At 43.3% G+C, this 15,771-nt stretch overlaps 1 protein-coding gene across 1 annotated transcript; it reads right to left on the bottom strand.

The window, feature by feature from the left end:
* Positions 1-924: 924 nt before the first annotated feature.
* On the bottom strand, positions 925-14,265 carry LOC124006516 (palmitoyl-protein thioesterase ABHD10, mitochondrial-like). The gene is made up of 5 exons (XM_046316582.1): positions 14,068-14,265; positions 3,615-3,801; positions 3,320-3,431; positions 2,853-2,990; positions 925-2,530 (listed from the first exon to the last, which is right to left on the bottom strand). Exons 1-5 carry the CDS (start codon positions 14,147-14,149, stop codon positions 2,189-2,191), a joined length of 861 nt encoding a protein of 286 aa, XP_046172538.1. The 5' UTR covers positions 14,150-14,265; the 3' UTR covers positions 925-2,188.
* Positions 14,266-15,771: the final 1,506 nt, after the last annotated feature.

The following is a 15,771-nucleotide window of genomic DNA, read 5'->3' on the forward strand; positions in this document are numbered from 1 at the left end:
ACCAGCTCTAGGACATCTTGGTGGTTCTAAACTTCTTCCATTTAAGAATGATGGAGGCCACTGTGTTCCTGGGGACCTTCAATGCTGCACATTTTTTTGGTACACTTCCTCAGATCTGTGCCTCGACACAATCCTGTCTCGGAGCTCTACGGACAATTCCTTTGACCTCATGGCTTGGTTTTTACTGACATGAACTGCCAACTGTGGGACCTTAGACAGGTGTGCTACTTTCCAAATTATGTCCAATCAAGTTCTAGAAACCTCAAGGACAAAAGGAAAGGGTCTAAATACTTAAGGTATAGTTTATACACACACACACACACAAAAAAAGCACTGTCATTATGGGGTATTGTGTGTAGATTGCTGAGATTTCTATTTAAATCATTTTAGGAATAAGGCAAAACAACAAAATGTGGAAAAAGTCAAGGAGTCTGAATAGTTTCCAAATACACTGTGTGCCATTCAGAGGGTGTGAATGGGCAAGACAAAATATTTAAGTGCCTTTGAACGGGGGTACAGTAGTAGGTGCCAGGGGCACCGGTTTGTGTCAAGAACTGCAACGCTGCTGGGTTTTTCACATTTGTGTGCATCAAGAACGGTCAACCACCCAAAGGACATCCAGCTAACTTGACAACTGTGGGAAGCATTGGAGACATCAATGGAGGCCAGCATAGCTTCGGAACACTTGACACACTTATAGAGTCCATGCCCCGATGAATTTAAACTGTTCTGAGGGCAAAAGGAGAGGGTGGGTGCAACTAAATATTAGGAAGGTGTTCCTAATGTTTGGTATACTCAGTGTATATGTTAAGAAATGAGATTCACTTGAAATGGCTCATTTAAAATAAAAAAAAACTAAAACGAAACCTTATGAGATTAACAAACCAACGTGTTAGATGTATCTGAAAAAGCCAGATCCATACATTTTGTTACTTTATTTATTGGCATAAGCGTCAGATGGTATTGCTTGTCATCATCAATAAACAGATATGACCAGTGTTTCGGTGAACTAGCCCATCAATTCTGCCACATAAATGTTTATAGGTGATAACACTAACTGTGATATGGAACATGGCATAAATAAACTTAGTTCACAAGATTAAACATTTAGGATCTGGGTTGTGAGATGTTGGAAACCAACCAGAAAAACCTGGCTTTAACCAGCAAAACATTGTTTACTATACTAAACAGGAAAATCTAAACATGGGCTGCTCCCTACACGGCAATGCTTTTCACCTAACAACTCCCCCAAAACGTGCTTTTGTGCCAGTCACTCAAACCAGGCTAACATCTCATGATGCTACTGTTCAATCGTTTCTTTGAGATCTGTGTCATTTTGGAATAGGACCCACTAGCAACAAAACCCATATGAACTGAGGCAACATTGAAAGTAACGCAAGTTGAATCTACATAAAGTTCTTCATACATGAGTTGTCATGCAGTCAATATGCTGTTCTGACCTTGTGTGCAAAGTCAAATGGCACGGACAAATCAATACGAAAATAGATAGGTTCTTTCAGCAATGGAACCAAAAGCTCAAATACGGACAGCATGGGAAATGAGCAGTGCATGGAAATCAGCATGAGAATCATACAGTACAGTTAAGTAATTTTGCCAACTGATCTCTTCACAGACAACCCCCCCCCCCCTCCTAGAAATCTATTCTGCTGGAGACATGTTACATAGCGAAGTGCCTAAAATACTAGTGACATTTGCTGCCTCCTACTGGTCTTTAAGTGCACATGCATACATAAAGGCACAAACTGCCCATTACACTTGTATTTGTTCAGAGTCAAATTGACAGTGGAGGAAAATAAATGTTTGCTCACAGGTGGACGTAACACACCTGTACCTGATGTGCTATTGTAATAGGAGTGAGCCCTACTCATTAACGGTTTAACGAAATCACTATCGAACCACATTGTGAGAATAAAATAAAAAAACTACACTGAAATCCCAATAAGTTCGGGAGAAGTGTGAACAAAGTGGCATGGCACCAGTAAATACAAATCCTAACAAAAGCTATAGAGAGAGCCAGGAGAAAGTGTAAGAGCTCCTTTTCTTCACAGTATGTATTTTGTAAAGTAGCACCTCGATTTTGTAACGCGTCAGGAACAGCAGTCCTAGTGCAGGAAAGTTGGGATCGGGGTGGGAGGTGTCACCCATAGCATGGTCCAGTTTTGGCCAATCAAACCAAAGTGGTCAGCTTGTCTATTAGGTCATCGATGGTGTAGACTATGAGCTTGATGTCCTCCTTTTCTGCCATGCGGTGCTGGCCATGCTTGCGCAAGATGACGTCAACGTCGTTGCTCAGCACACGCTCGGCAAGCTGCATGGAGATGTGCCAGGGCACATCCTGGTCCTTCATCCCATGGATGAGCCTCACCGGGCAGGTGACTGGAATGGGGCTCTGCAGAACACAGTGCTGCTCTGCCTCCTTCAGGAACTCTGTGGTGAACGTGATGGAGCCCTCCTCGTTGTGTTTGGTAGGAACTACCCACTGCCCCTTCTCTTCAATCTCCTTCCTCGCCTAGAATGACAGACAGGTGGCATTTAGACAAAATGCTTGAATTAGATTCTGGAGGTGGAGACATTATCTAAGATGGCAACCATTTTAAAAAGTTCTCAGGAAAGATGTTTTAATTATAATGCCATCTGAATTTTGTTCTTGCAATTTCAAAACTAACTGCATGCATTTCAGAATTAAGGATTTTTTGTTCCCTTTCTTTTGAACCCTCCTTCAGTGTTGTTATGATCCATTTAATCAAGTGTCAGTCATGAAAGGAAAAGTGGTCTGTAGAGCTTTAAGGTTATTGACAACTCAAGATGGCTGACTCTGAACGCTGACTCACCTCAATAGGAAGTGTATTGAAGACAGTTACAAAGTGGTCAGCTGCTGTAGAGATGCCAACCATGGCCGCAGTTCTTTCTGGACGAGCTATGGCTGCCAGGCACATCAGCCAGCCGCCCATACTAGAGCCAACCAGAATCTGCAACACCAGAATAATTGTCTAGATCAGAAATTACCCTCTAATGATAGCATGGATAACCCTAGTGTAAATAATGCATGCATGGAGGAACCAAAGGCTTCTGCAGGACAAGTAGAGGTATAATAACCTAATATCCTCCACATGGCCATCAGGGCTAGGTTTATTACTAACTCAATGGTCAATTCACACTGCAATCTGTAACAGTTTTACATAAACATATCCCACTATTATACATATGTATGTGCAGGTCCATTTCAGGTAATAATACTTTGTATTACACTGGCTGACCACAATTCATCTCATCATAGAAACAGAGGGGAGCGCCTTACTTGTGGCCCCTCCACAAGCTCGTCCAATACATATAGAACATCCCTCTTCCAGGTGCCGACAGTGCCGTCTACCATCTCACCTTCAGATGACCCACAGCCTGTATAGTCAAACCTGGGAAAGACCAAAGACTACATCATCATGATATGAGCAGCTTAGAACTCAATGAGAGCAATGCAGACAAAAAAATAAACACAATTGCAACAAGTCCTGACCAACTCAAAGAATGACATGCATAAGTGTAGAGAGAGCAGACAGCTCTATTTTTCATGACTGAAAACGCTATAGCTAATTTACCTTAGGTAAGAGTGGCCTAGTGATTGGCAAAACTCCTCAAGGGCTTCTGCTTTCTTTCCCCCCATGTTAGAGGCAAACCCTGGCAAGAAGACTACACCTGGGCTCTTCCCCTTCACTTTTCTATAAGCCAGCTTCGGCAGGTCAGGGCGTGCTGCATACTGCACTGTAGACGACTTGTGTCTCACTCCTGGAAAACAGAAACATTACAACGTTTTGCATACATTTTCCCCAAACCATTGGGTCAATCTTGAAATACATGATTTCACTCAATGACACAGCTAGCCATGCCCATGTGACTTGGAGATGGTGGTGCTTTGACAATGGTTTGGTTTGTGGTTCCAATTTGTATGAGTCTTGTCAAGTGTTGTAGTCCAGTCTCGAGATCAGAGGATCTCGGATGCATTTTTACTCATCCAGTGAGGACTCGCTATTTCTTCCCGAGACCAGGGGCCTAATTTATAACCGTTGTAAATAGCTGTGTGCCCTATTTCTGAAAAGACTGCGCGCACACATAAATTGAGATTTATAAACCATATATGCACATGCATGTTTCCCGTTAAATCAGACCTGATGTTCATGCGAGCACAATTTTACAAGCCTTCTAACTCCATCTGAAAAACACCCATCATTCACCTTTTATGGTGACAATAACACCCTTCTTTGCTGTAAACCATGGAAGTATTAGAAAAAGGGACTCACAATGGGCCTCAGGATCTTGTCAAGCTATCCCTGTCCATTCAAATTGCCATCAATAAAATGCAATTGTGTTTGTTCCATAACCCCACCACCACCATTGGGCACTCTGTTCACAACGTTGACATCAGCAAACCGCTTACCCACACAACGCCATACACATGGTCGTACTACCAAATTCTCTAAAATTACATTTGATGCGGCTTATGGTGAGAAATTAACACTACATTCTCTGGCAACAGCTCTGGTGGGCATTCCTGCAGTCAGCGTGCCAATTCCATGTTCCCTCAACTTGAGACATCTGTGGCATTGTGTTGTGTGACAAAACTGCACATTTTAGAGTTGCCTTTTACAGTCCCCAGCACAATGGGTCACCTGTGGAATGATCATGATGTTTAATCAGCTTCTTGATATGCCACACCTGTCAGGTGGATGGATTATCTTGGCAAAGAGGAAAAGCTCACAAACCGGAATGTAAACAAATTAGTGATTTTTGTTGTTGAGAAATACGCTTTTTGTGCGTATGGAACATTTCTGGGATAATTTCAGCTCATGAAACATGGGACCAGCAGCGTAGCCTAGTGGTTAGAGCGTTGGACTAGTAACCGGAAGGTTGCGAGTTCAAACCCCGAGCTGACAAGGTACAAATCTGTCGTTCTGCCCCTGAACAGGCAGTTAACCCACTGTTCCCAGGCAGTCATTGAAAATAAGAATCTGTTCTTAACTGACTTGCCTGGTTAAATAAAGGTAAAATAAATAAAATGTTGCATTTATGTTCTTGTTCAGTGTATTTCACAAATATAACACCATGAGTCAGAAAAGGTGAGGAATTTATTCTGCAATGAACATGGAAATGTATTTTTAAACATGTGACTATTTCTAATTATTTTAGAATCCAAAGAAAATATATAGGCGTAGATTTTTGCTCTTCTCACTAACGGCAAATTAATGCATCTTCGTATTATATTTAGCTACATGTTATTTTTTTTTAGGATTAAGCGTGTCATCATACTGTATATTCCTATTTGCCCAAGTCTACTCCTAGGCTACTTTTGCATTCTTGAAATGCAATACCTTAAACCACTAGAAACTGTGCGTACAAATGGTCTAAAGATTGCGGGAGGAGAAGCACATTCTTACGTCAAGATACATCAAGAGTTTCATAAATGCCAACTTCTACATGATAACTGGCACACGCATGTTTTGTGGCATACTTTGTGGTTATGCAAGGTTTCTAAATTATGCCCCAGTGGAGTAAAAATGATCTGAATTATCAGCCCCTGTTCAGTCAGTGCATAAAAAAAGTGATTTGCCAAGCCAGAGATCCACACTCATTTCATGACATGTATATCTTATAGCCTATTAAAACCTGGGCTTTCTTTTGTTGAAACATATCCTCAAACCTTGTCACGCTCTTCAGAATTTCCTTGCTCCCCTAGAAGCCCAGGGCAAATTGTAAGTTTATCATGGTCTGGATCTATCCTTTACAGACCATGGTTAGTGATAATTTGAAGGGTGACTATTTGCCCTCAATACATATTTCCACCATTCTGAATGGCTATAAAAAAATCCATGTTCCCCCCAGTCTTGGGTGGTCTCGAACAACAACTGGTCTTGTCACACCTTTGACTAATCATGGTCTGTTCTGACTAGCTAGCTAATGGTGCTTTCAAAACAACTCGGAAACTGAATAAAAATGTGTATTTTTTTGTTGTTGCATAGAGCCTCCTATTGGTAAATTCTGATATTTTCCAAGTGGGAAACTCTGAGCTTATTTTCTTACAAAGAGTTTCCGAGTAATGACTTGTCTTGAAAGTGTCATAATACTAAAAACTGATGACTATCTGCTGGCGAGTTAGACAAGTTAGCTGCAGGCTTGCAATAGCTAGGTAGCTACTTGTAACTAACTAGCTAGCTGCAGGGTGGGATGCAGCTGGCTGATGAAACTATGGCAGCGAGCAAAAGAAACACCTCTACCATCCTTTGTATTGCTGAATGTACAATCACTGGAGAACAAACTGGTGGATCGTCGATAAAGACCGTCCTATCAAAAGGGACATGAAGAACTGTAATATTCTATGTTAATCTGAAACTTAGCTAAACAAGGACATGGATAATACTCTAGCTGGTGTTTCTACGCATCGGCAGGACAGAACGGCAGCGTTGGGAAAGCTCAAGGGAGGAAGTGTGTCTTAACAGCTGGTGCACGATCTGTAATATTAAGGAAGTCTCGAGGTTCTGCTTGCCTGAGCTAGAATACCTCATGATAAGCTGTAAACCATACTATTTATCAAGAGAGTTCATCTATATTTGTCATAGCTGTCCATTTATCACCACAAACCGAGGCTGGCACTAAGACCACACTTAATGAGCTGCATAGGGCTATAAGCGAACAAGAAAACGCTCATCCAGAGGCTGTAATCCTAGTGGCCGGTGATTTTAAGGCAGCACGTCACCTGTGCAACTAGAGGTAAAAAAATATTTTAATCAACACTCTAGACCACCTTTACACCCTACCCCACACACACAAAGCTCTCCCTCGCCCACTATTTGGCAAATCTGAAGCGCTCAATACGGAAGTGGTCCGATGAAGCTGTTGCTAAGCTCGTTTCTCTAGCAGAGAAGTTGGGTTGTCACAATACCAGTATTATGATACTCCGAGGTATCGTGGCAAGGAAGCAAAACAGAGAGTTGCACCCCTTCTGAAAAAACTTACACTCGATCCCTCCGATGTCAACAACTACAGACCAGTATCCCTTCTTTCTTTTCTCTCCAAAACTCTTGAACGTGCCGTCCTTGGTCAGCTCTCCCGCTATCTCTCTCAGAATGACCTTCTTGATCCAAATCAGTCAGGTTTCAAGACTAGTCATTCAACTGAGACTGCTCTTCTCTGTATCACAGAGGCGCTCCGCACCGCTAAAGCTAACTCTCTCTCCTCTGCTCTCATCCTTCTAGACCTATCGGCTGCCTTCGATACTGTTAACCATCAGATCCTCCTCTCCACCCTCTCCGAGTTGGGCATCTCCGGCGCGGCCCACGCTTGGATTGCGTCCTACCTGACAGGTCGCTCCTACCAGGTGGCGTGGCGAGAATCTGTCTCCTCACCACGCGCTCTCACCACTGGTGTCCCCAGGGCTCTGTTCTAGGCCCTCTCCTATTCTCGCTATACACCAAGTCACTTGGCTCTGTCATAACCTCACATGGTCTCTCCTATCATTGCTATGCAGACGACACACAATTAATCTTCTCCTTTCACCCTTCTGATGACCAGGTGGCGAATCGCATCTCTGCATGTCTGGCAGACATATCAGTGTGGATGACGGATCACCACCTCAAGCTGAACTTCGGCAAGACGGAGCTGCTCTTCCTCCTGGGGAAGGACTGCCCGTTCCATGATCTCGCCATCACGGTTGACAACTCCATTGTGTCCTCCTCCCAGAGCGCTAAGAACCTTGGCGTGATCCTGGACAACACCCTGTCGTTCTCAACTAACATCAAGGCGGTGGCCCGTTCCTGTAGGTTCATGCTCTACAACATCCGCAGAGTACGACCCTGCCTCACACAGGAAGCGGCACAGGTCCTAATCCAGGCACTTGTCATCTCCCGTCTGGATTACTGCAACTCGCTGTTGGCTGGGCTCCCTGCCTGTGCCATTAAACCCCTACAACTCATCCAGAACGCCGCAGCCCGTCTAGTGTTCAACCTTCCCAAGTTCTCTCACGTCACCCCGCTCCTCCGCTCTCTCCACTGGCTTCCAGTTGAAGCTCGCATCCGCTACAAGACCATGGTGCTTGCCTACGGAGCTGTGAGGGGAACGGCACCTCAGTACCTCCAGGCTCTGATCAGGCCCTACACCCAAATAAGGGCACTACGTTCATCCACCTCTGGCCTGCTCGCCTCCCTACCACTGAGGAATTACAGTTCCCGCTCAGCCCAGTCAAAACTGTTCGCTGCTCTGGCTCCCCAATGGTGGAACAAACTCCCTCACGACGCCAGGACAGCGGAGTCAATCACCACCTTCCGGAGACACCTGAAACCCCACCTCTTTAAGGAATACCTAGGATAGGATAAAGTAATCCTTCTCACCCCCCCCCCCTAAAAGATTTAGATGCACTATTGTAAAGTGGCTGTTCCACTGGATGTCATAAGGTGAATGCACCAATTTGTAAGTCGCTCTGGATAAGAGCGTTTGCTAAATGACTTAAATGTAAATGTAAAATGTAAAAAACATGAAGTGGACAGCATTTGAGGAAAACAGTCCTAATGTTGGAAACAAGCAGCCTTGTGTCACCCAGAATCACATTTATTTTCCAAGAACACAATATATTTACACACGATAGGTTTTTAAAGGATCAAAGAAGTGTCAACTTCGTGTTTTCCTTTTTTCCATGGAAAAGTAGGGATCCCAGTATTGTGACAACCAACCATATTCCAGTCTCTGTTCCGGGACTCATCCAATGGCAGTGAGGACTATATCACATCATTCACTGGCTTCATTAATAAGATCATTTGTCAACATCCCAAAGTGACCGTACGTACATATCCCACCCAAAAGCCATGGATTACAGGCAACATCCGCACTGAGCTAAAGGCTGGAGCTGTCATGTTCAAGAAGCCGGTCACAAACCCGGACAAGAAATACCGCTACGCACGCCGACAAACCATCAAACAGGCAAAGCATCATTACGGCACTAAGATAGAATCCTACTACACCGGCTCTGATACTCGTCGGATGTGGCAGGGCTTGCAAACTATCACAAATTATAAAGGGAAACCCAGCCGTGGGCTGCCAAGTGACACGAGCATACCAGACAAGCTAAATGCCTTTATGTTCGCTTTGAGGCTAGCAACACTGAACCATGCATGAGAGCACCAGCCGTTCCGGACAACTGTGTGATCATGTTCTCCGTAGCCAATGAGTGTAAGTCCTTTAAACAGATCAACATTCACAAAACCAGATTACCAGGATGCATACTCCGAACATGCACTGACCAGCTGGCAAGTGTCTTCACTAACATTTTCAACATCTGCCTGACCCAGTCTGTAATACCTATATGTTTCAAGCAGACTACCATAGTCGCTGTGTCGAAGAAAGCCAAGGTAACCGGTCTAAATGACTATCGCCCCATAGCATTCACATCTGTAGCCATGAAATGCCTTGAAAGGCTGGTCATGGCTCACAACATCACAATCATCCCAGACACCCTAGTCCCACTCAAACATGCATACCACCCCAACAGGTGACAATCTCGATTGTACTCCACACTGCCCTTTCCCACATGGACAAAAGGAACATTTAAGTGAGAATACTGTTCAGTGACTTGAGCTCAGCGCTCAACACCATAGTGCCCTCCAAACTCATCACTAAGCTAAGGATCCTGGTACTGAACACTTCTCTTTGAAACTGGATCCTGGACTTCCTGACAGGACACCCTAAGGAGGTGAGGCTAGGAAACAACACAGCCGCCACGTTGATCCTCAACACGGGTCCCCTTAGGGGTGCATTCTTGGTCCCTCCTGTACTCCCTGCTTATCCACCACTGCGTAGCCAACACGACTTCAACACCATCATTAAGTTTGCAGACGACACAGTGGTAGGCCTGATCACCGACAACGATGAGACAGCCTATTAGGGAGAAGGTCAGACCTGGCAGTGTGGTCAACCTCTCCCTCAATGTGATCAAGACAAAGGAGATGATCATGGACTACATGAAAAGGATGGCCGAGCACACCCCTATTCACATCGACCGGGCTGTAGTGGAGCATGTTGAGAGCTTCAAGTTCCTTGGTGTCCACATCAACAAACTATCATGAGTCAAACACACCAAGACAGTAATGAAGAGGGCACGACAACACCTATTCCCCCGCAGGAGACTGAAAAGATTTGGCATGTGTCCTCAGATCCTCAAAAGGTTCTACAGCTCCACCATTGAGAGCATCCCAACTGGTTGCATCATCGCCTGGTATGGCAACTGCTCGGCATCCAACCGCAAAGCATTACAGGAGGGTACATCACTGGGGCCAAGCTTCCTGCTATCCAGGACCTCTATACCAGGCGGTGTCAGAGGAAGGCCCTAAAAATAGTTAAAGGTTCCAGCCACCCTAGTCATAGACTGTTCTCTCAACTACCACACGACAAGCGGTACATGAGTGCCAAGTCTAGGTTCAAAAGGCTCCTTAACTTCTTGGATATAGGGGGCGCTATTTTAATTTTTGGATGAAAATACATTCCCGTTTTAAACAAGATGTTTTGTCACGAAAAGATGCTCGACTATGCATATAATTGACAGCTTTGGAAAGAAAACACTGACGTTTCCAAAACTGCAAAGATATTGTCTGTGAGTGCCACAGAAATGTTAGAAAAAAACAGATAAAAATCCAATCAGGAAATGCCACATTTTTTAAAACCACCTCATGGCAATGACTCCTTATATGGCTGTGGAGGAGCTAGGAGTCAGCTTACGTTTTCCACGTTTTCCCCAAGGAGTCTGCAGCATTGACATATTTGTAGGCATATCATTGGAAGATTGACCATAAGAGACTACATCTACCAGGTGGTCGCTTGGTGTCCTCAGTCACAATTATTGCGTAATCTCCAGCTGCAGTATTTTTCCGTTTACTCCTGATGAGAAACCAACTGCCACGAATGATTTATCATCGAATAGATGTGAAAAACACCTTGAGGATTGATTCTAAACAACGTTTGCCATGTTTCTGTCGATATTATGGAAAAAAAGTTTGCCGTTGTAGTGACTGCATTTTCAGGGTTTTTCTTAGCCAAAAGTGATGAACAAAACAGAGCTATTTCTCCTACACAAATAATATTTTTGGAAAAAAATACCATTTGCTATCTAACTGAGAGTCTCGTCATTGAAAACATCCGAAGTTCTTCAAAAGTAAATGATTTTATTTGAATGTTTTTCTTGTTTTTGTGAAAATGTTGCCTGCTGAATGCTAGGCTATCAACACTCTTACACAAATGCTTGTGTAGCTTTGGTTGAAAAGCATATTTTGAAAATCTGAGATGACAGTGTTGTTAACAAAAGGCTAAGCTTGTGTTTCAATATTTTTATTTAATTTGTGATTTTCATGAATAGGAAACGTTGCGTTATGGTAATGAGCATGAGGCTATGATTACGCTCCCGGATAAGGGATTGCTCGACGCTAGAGGTTAACAGCTTCTACCTCTAAGCCATAAGACTGCTGAACAGTTAATCAAACGGCTAACCCGGACTACATACATTGACAAAAAAAAGACGCTGCTGCTACACACTATCCATGCAGTCACTTTACCCCTACCTACATATTACCTCAATTTACCTTGACTAACCTGTAGCCCCGCACATCGACTCAGTACCAGTGCCCCTTGTATATAGCCTCATTATTGTTATTTTATTGTGTTACTTCAGTTTATTTAGTAAATATTTTCTTAACTCTTATTTTTCTTAAAACTGCATTGTTGGTTATGGGCTTGTAAGTAAGTATTTCATGGTAAGGTTGTAGTCGGTGCATGTGACAAATAAAATGTTATTTGATTTTTGACATGAGCTAAGACAGATCCAGCTCAAAGGCTCAGCTCATGAGCTCCATCAGAAGCACATATTAACTTAGATTGGACAATTAACTTGTTACTGAAAGTGTTAGTGCATCAAATAGCATTAGTTCTCTAATCAAACCGAATCGTTTAACTAAAACATATTGTTCCTGTATCATATCTCATCTAGATGTGTCGAATCTTATTGAAAGGGCACAATGCACATCCCTACTAGATTCCACTTTTCCTCACTCATTTTCTTTTCCTCTGCTGGCCGTGGTTAATTACTACAACATACAGTACCAGTCAAAAGTTAACACCTACTCATGCAAGGGTTTTTCATTATTGTTACCATTTTCTACATTGTAGAATAATAGTGAAGACATCAAAACTATGAAATAGCACATATGGAATCAAGTAGTAACCAAAGTGTTAAATCAAAATAAATGTTATATTTGAGATTCTTCAAAGTAGCCACCCGTCGCATTGATGACAGCTTTGCACACTTGGCATTCTCTCAAACAACTTCATGATGTCAGTCACCTGGAATGCATTTCAATTAACAGGTGTGCCTTGTTAAAAGTTAAATTCAACAAATTATTTCCTTCTCAATGCATTTGAGCCAATCAGTTGTTGTGACGAGGCAGGGCTGGTATACAGAACATGGCCCAAATAAATGCTTCAGAGTTCAAGTAACAGACACATCAACTATTCAGAGGAGACCGCATGAAATCAGGTCTTCATGGTTGAATTGCTGCAAAGAAACCACTTCTCAAGGACACCAATAAGAAGGAGACTTGCTTGGGCCAAGAAACACGAGCAACGGACATTAGCCAGGGAAAATCTGTCCTTTGGGCTGATTTATCCAAATTAGATTTTTGGTTCCAACTGGTGTGTCTGTGAGACGCAGAGTACATGAACAGATTCTCTGCATGTGCAGTTCCCACCGTGAAGCATGGTGGAGGTGGTGTGATGGTGCTTTGTTGGTTACACTGTCTGATTTATTTCGAATTCAAGGTACACTTAACCAGCATGGCTACCACAGCATTCTGCAGCGATACACCATGCCATCTGGTTTGGACTAAGTGGGACTATCATTTGTTTCTCAACAGGACAATGACCCAACCCACCTCCAGGCTGTGTAAGGGCTATTTGACCCAGAAGGAGAGTGATGGAGTGCTGCATCAGATGACCTGGCCTCCACAATCAACTGACCTCAACCCAATTGAGATGGTTTGGGATGAGTTGGACTGCAGACTGAAAGAAAATGAGCCAACAAGTGTTCAGCATATGTGGGAACTCCTTCAAGAATGTTGGAAAAGCATTCCAGGTGAAGCTGGTTGAGAGAATGCCAAGAGTGTGCAAAGCTCAAGGCAACTGCTACCTTGCAGAACCTAAAAATATATATATTTTGATTTGTTTACCACTTTTTTGGTTACATGATTCCATGTGTTAGTTCATAGTTGTGATGTCTTCTATTTTTCTACAATGTAGAAAATAGTAAAAAAATTAAGTAAAACCCTTGAATGACTAGGTGTCCAAACTTTTGACTGGTACTGTATGCGTGAACTCCTTTTCTTTCCTAGATTCCTTTCCTCACTCCCTTTCCACATTTCCTAGCTCCCTTTTATTCCTTCATCCTCTTTTCCTAGATTAGTTTCCCCTCGCTTTTCCTCCACTACTCCTTGCCTAGCTCCCTTTCTACTGGATGTTGTTAATCATTGGGAAGGAGGTAAGGAATGGAAGCTAGGTAATGCAGGATAAGGAAACTAGGTAATGAGGAAAGGGAGTGGGGAAAGGAATCTAGAAGGGAGCTAGGAAAGGAGATAAGAAAAGATGGGGAAGGATAGAAAATTGAGTTAGGGAAGGAAGATAACTAACCGACTTGGGGTTTTTGAAGCAGTGATTTTGTAGAAACATTGATTAATTTTGAAAATCTGTCTAGTTAGCTTGTCAGTAACAACTCAATGTTTTTCGTTATGCATTTAGCTAAAGTAAGCAAAAGTTAGCTAACTAGATTGCTAGCCGCTAACGTCAGCTAGCATTGGGCAGAGGTATTAGAAAAGGAATCTCTGCTTTAGGTAGCTACATTAGCTGTTACTTTGTTCACTTTATTTTGGTTGTAAAGTTAGCGCCACCTGTATACGTTGTTTGTGGATGACTGGAATAATTATACGTTTAACAGTTGCGACATAAATCAAACGTGTATAGTAGCTAGCTACTCACCGGAAAACGTAACAGGTTTTCTTTGGACATGTAACGTTAATTGGAAAATCCTGCTGAAATGCCTTGCTAGTGGAGACGCCATTCTGTACTGCGACGGAGGACAAGACTCCGACTGAATAGTTCGACTCCTGCCACACCCTACACTGGAGGGCAAACGTGGGTTTATGTGATCTTGCTAGCTAGCTGCTTCTTCTTGTTCACTGGTATCATGGAGTTCGCACATTTTGTTTGTGCATACCGCCATCTACTGTGCAGGAGTGTGTGGTCGAGCACGTTATATTTTGTAAAATAAAAAGGAAGGGGGAAAGGAAACATGTGCACCACCAACTAACCCTACACCGATAGATCACTATTTAAAAAAAACTTTTTTTAATCAGAAAAATAAATACCACCCCATTCCACTATTTTGACCCTAACTGACCCTACACCAGGCAAACAACATGGATGGACAGAAGTCTTTAGTTCAACACACCTTGTAACTCTTCTGCAGTAAAACCTCATTCCACCCAAGTACTTCTCTGCAGCTGCCACCGCAACATATATTTTCTGTAATTTACGTTCCATTTCTGCGGTACAGTTGATAACCATGGCAATGAGTGCTAAGAAGCTAATTTTACTGAAGCAGAAATTCGTATCACTCTGTATTGGCTTAGGTCTACTACTCACCCTTGACCCATTATCCCCTACTCTTCACTACCTCGCAGCATATGACACCTGTTCTGCTCTGACCCTGGCAACCTCAACCTGTCTCTCTTGCACGAGCACTTCTGATCTCCAGCAACATGGGCACCCCAAGAATTGGCACATACAGTTTTCTCCTCTGATACTACACATTCCTTTATCCCTTGCCATCCTGCACACTTCTCACATCTCAGAATCTCCCTCATACACACTGCTGCAACATGACCATAAGCTTGGCATCTGAAACACCTTAGTGGGTTTGGCACAAAAGTTCTCATGGGATAACTGACAAATCCTAACAAGTCCATATCGAGCTACCTTCACCGATTTAACAGTTCCCAAATGATTTTCTACCCATCCTGAGACTACATATGGGTCAGCCAAAAGGCAGGGATCCACGTCATCCATGGTTATCCTTTGCATGACCATCGGGGTGAGGCTCTTACTCAGAGGTCTTCACCACACCTGCCACCACAGGTAATTCATCCTCGTGCTCATCAGGTTCAATTTCTGAGCCATCAAAGACAGCAGGGTACGGTTTGTAAGTGGTGCAATTCTCCCTGAATCAGCATCTTCCCGCAGCACTCGGCTCTTCTTCTTCCTCGCTGTCCATAACCACATCTATCCAATCACCACGTGCATGCATGTCTTCATCCGCTGTATTGTTTGCAGAACACGCACTGAGGGCCTTTCTCCAGTACCCAATTTCTGTTCCTTAGCCCAATTTACTAGTCTGGCTATCCCTGGCCTCTCCATGCTCACAAAATGTGGGCAGCTCTATATCTTAGAGCCTTTAAAATGGCAAACCAATCTAGCTAGTTAGCTAGCCTACTGAAAAAAAACAATTCTGCCCACTTGAGCTGACCAGGAAAAAACTCTGGGCCCTAATGTTGCTTTTAAGACAACTGGGAACTTCGGGGGAAAAACGAGGTCAAATCCTGAGACTACGTGAGGCTTATTTGATCTAATAGAAGTTTTGTAATGGTTAGGTTGTTATGAATCCACTGCTATAAGTGGGTGCAC

This window comes from Oncorhynchus gorbuscha, linkage group LG02 (assembly GCF_021184085.1).
Source record: "Oncorhynchus gorbuscha isolate QuinsamMale2020 ecotype Even-year linkage group LG02, OgorEven_v1.0, whole genome shotgun sequence".
In the NCBI taxonomy this organism is placed as follows: Eukaryota; Metazoa; Chordata; class Actinopteri; order Salmoniformes; family Salmonidae; genus Oncorhynchus; species Oncorhynchus gorbuscha.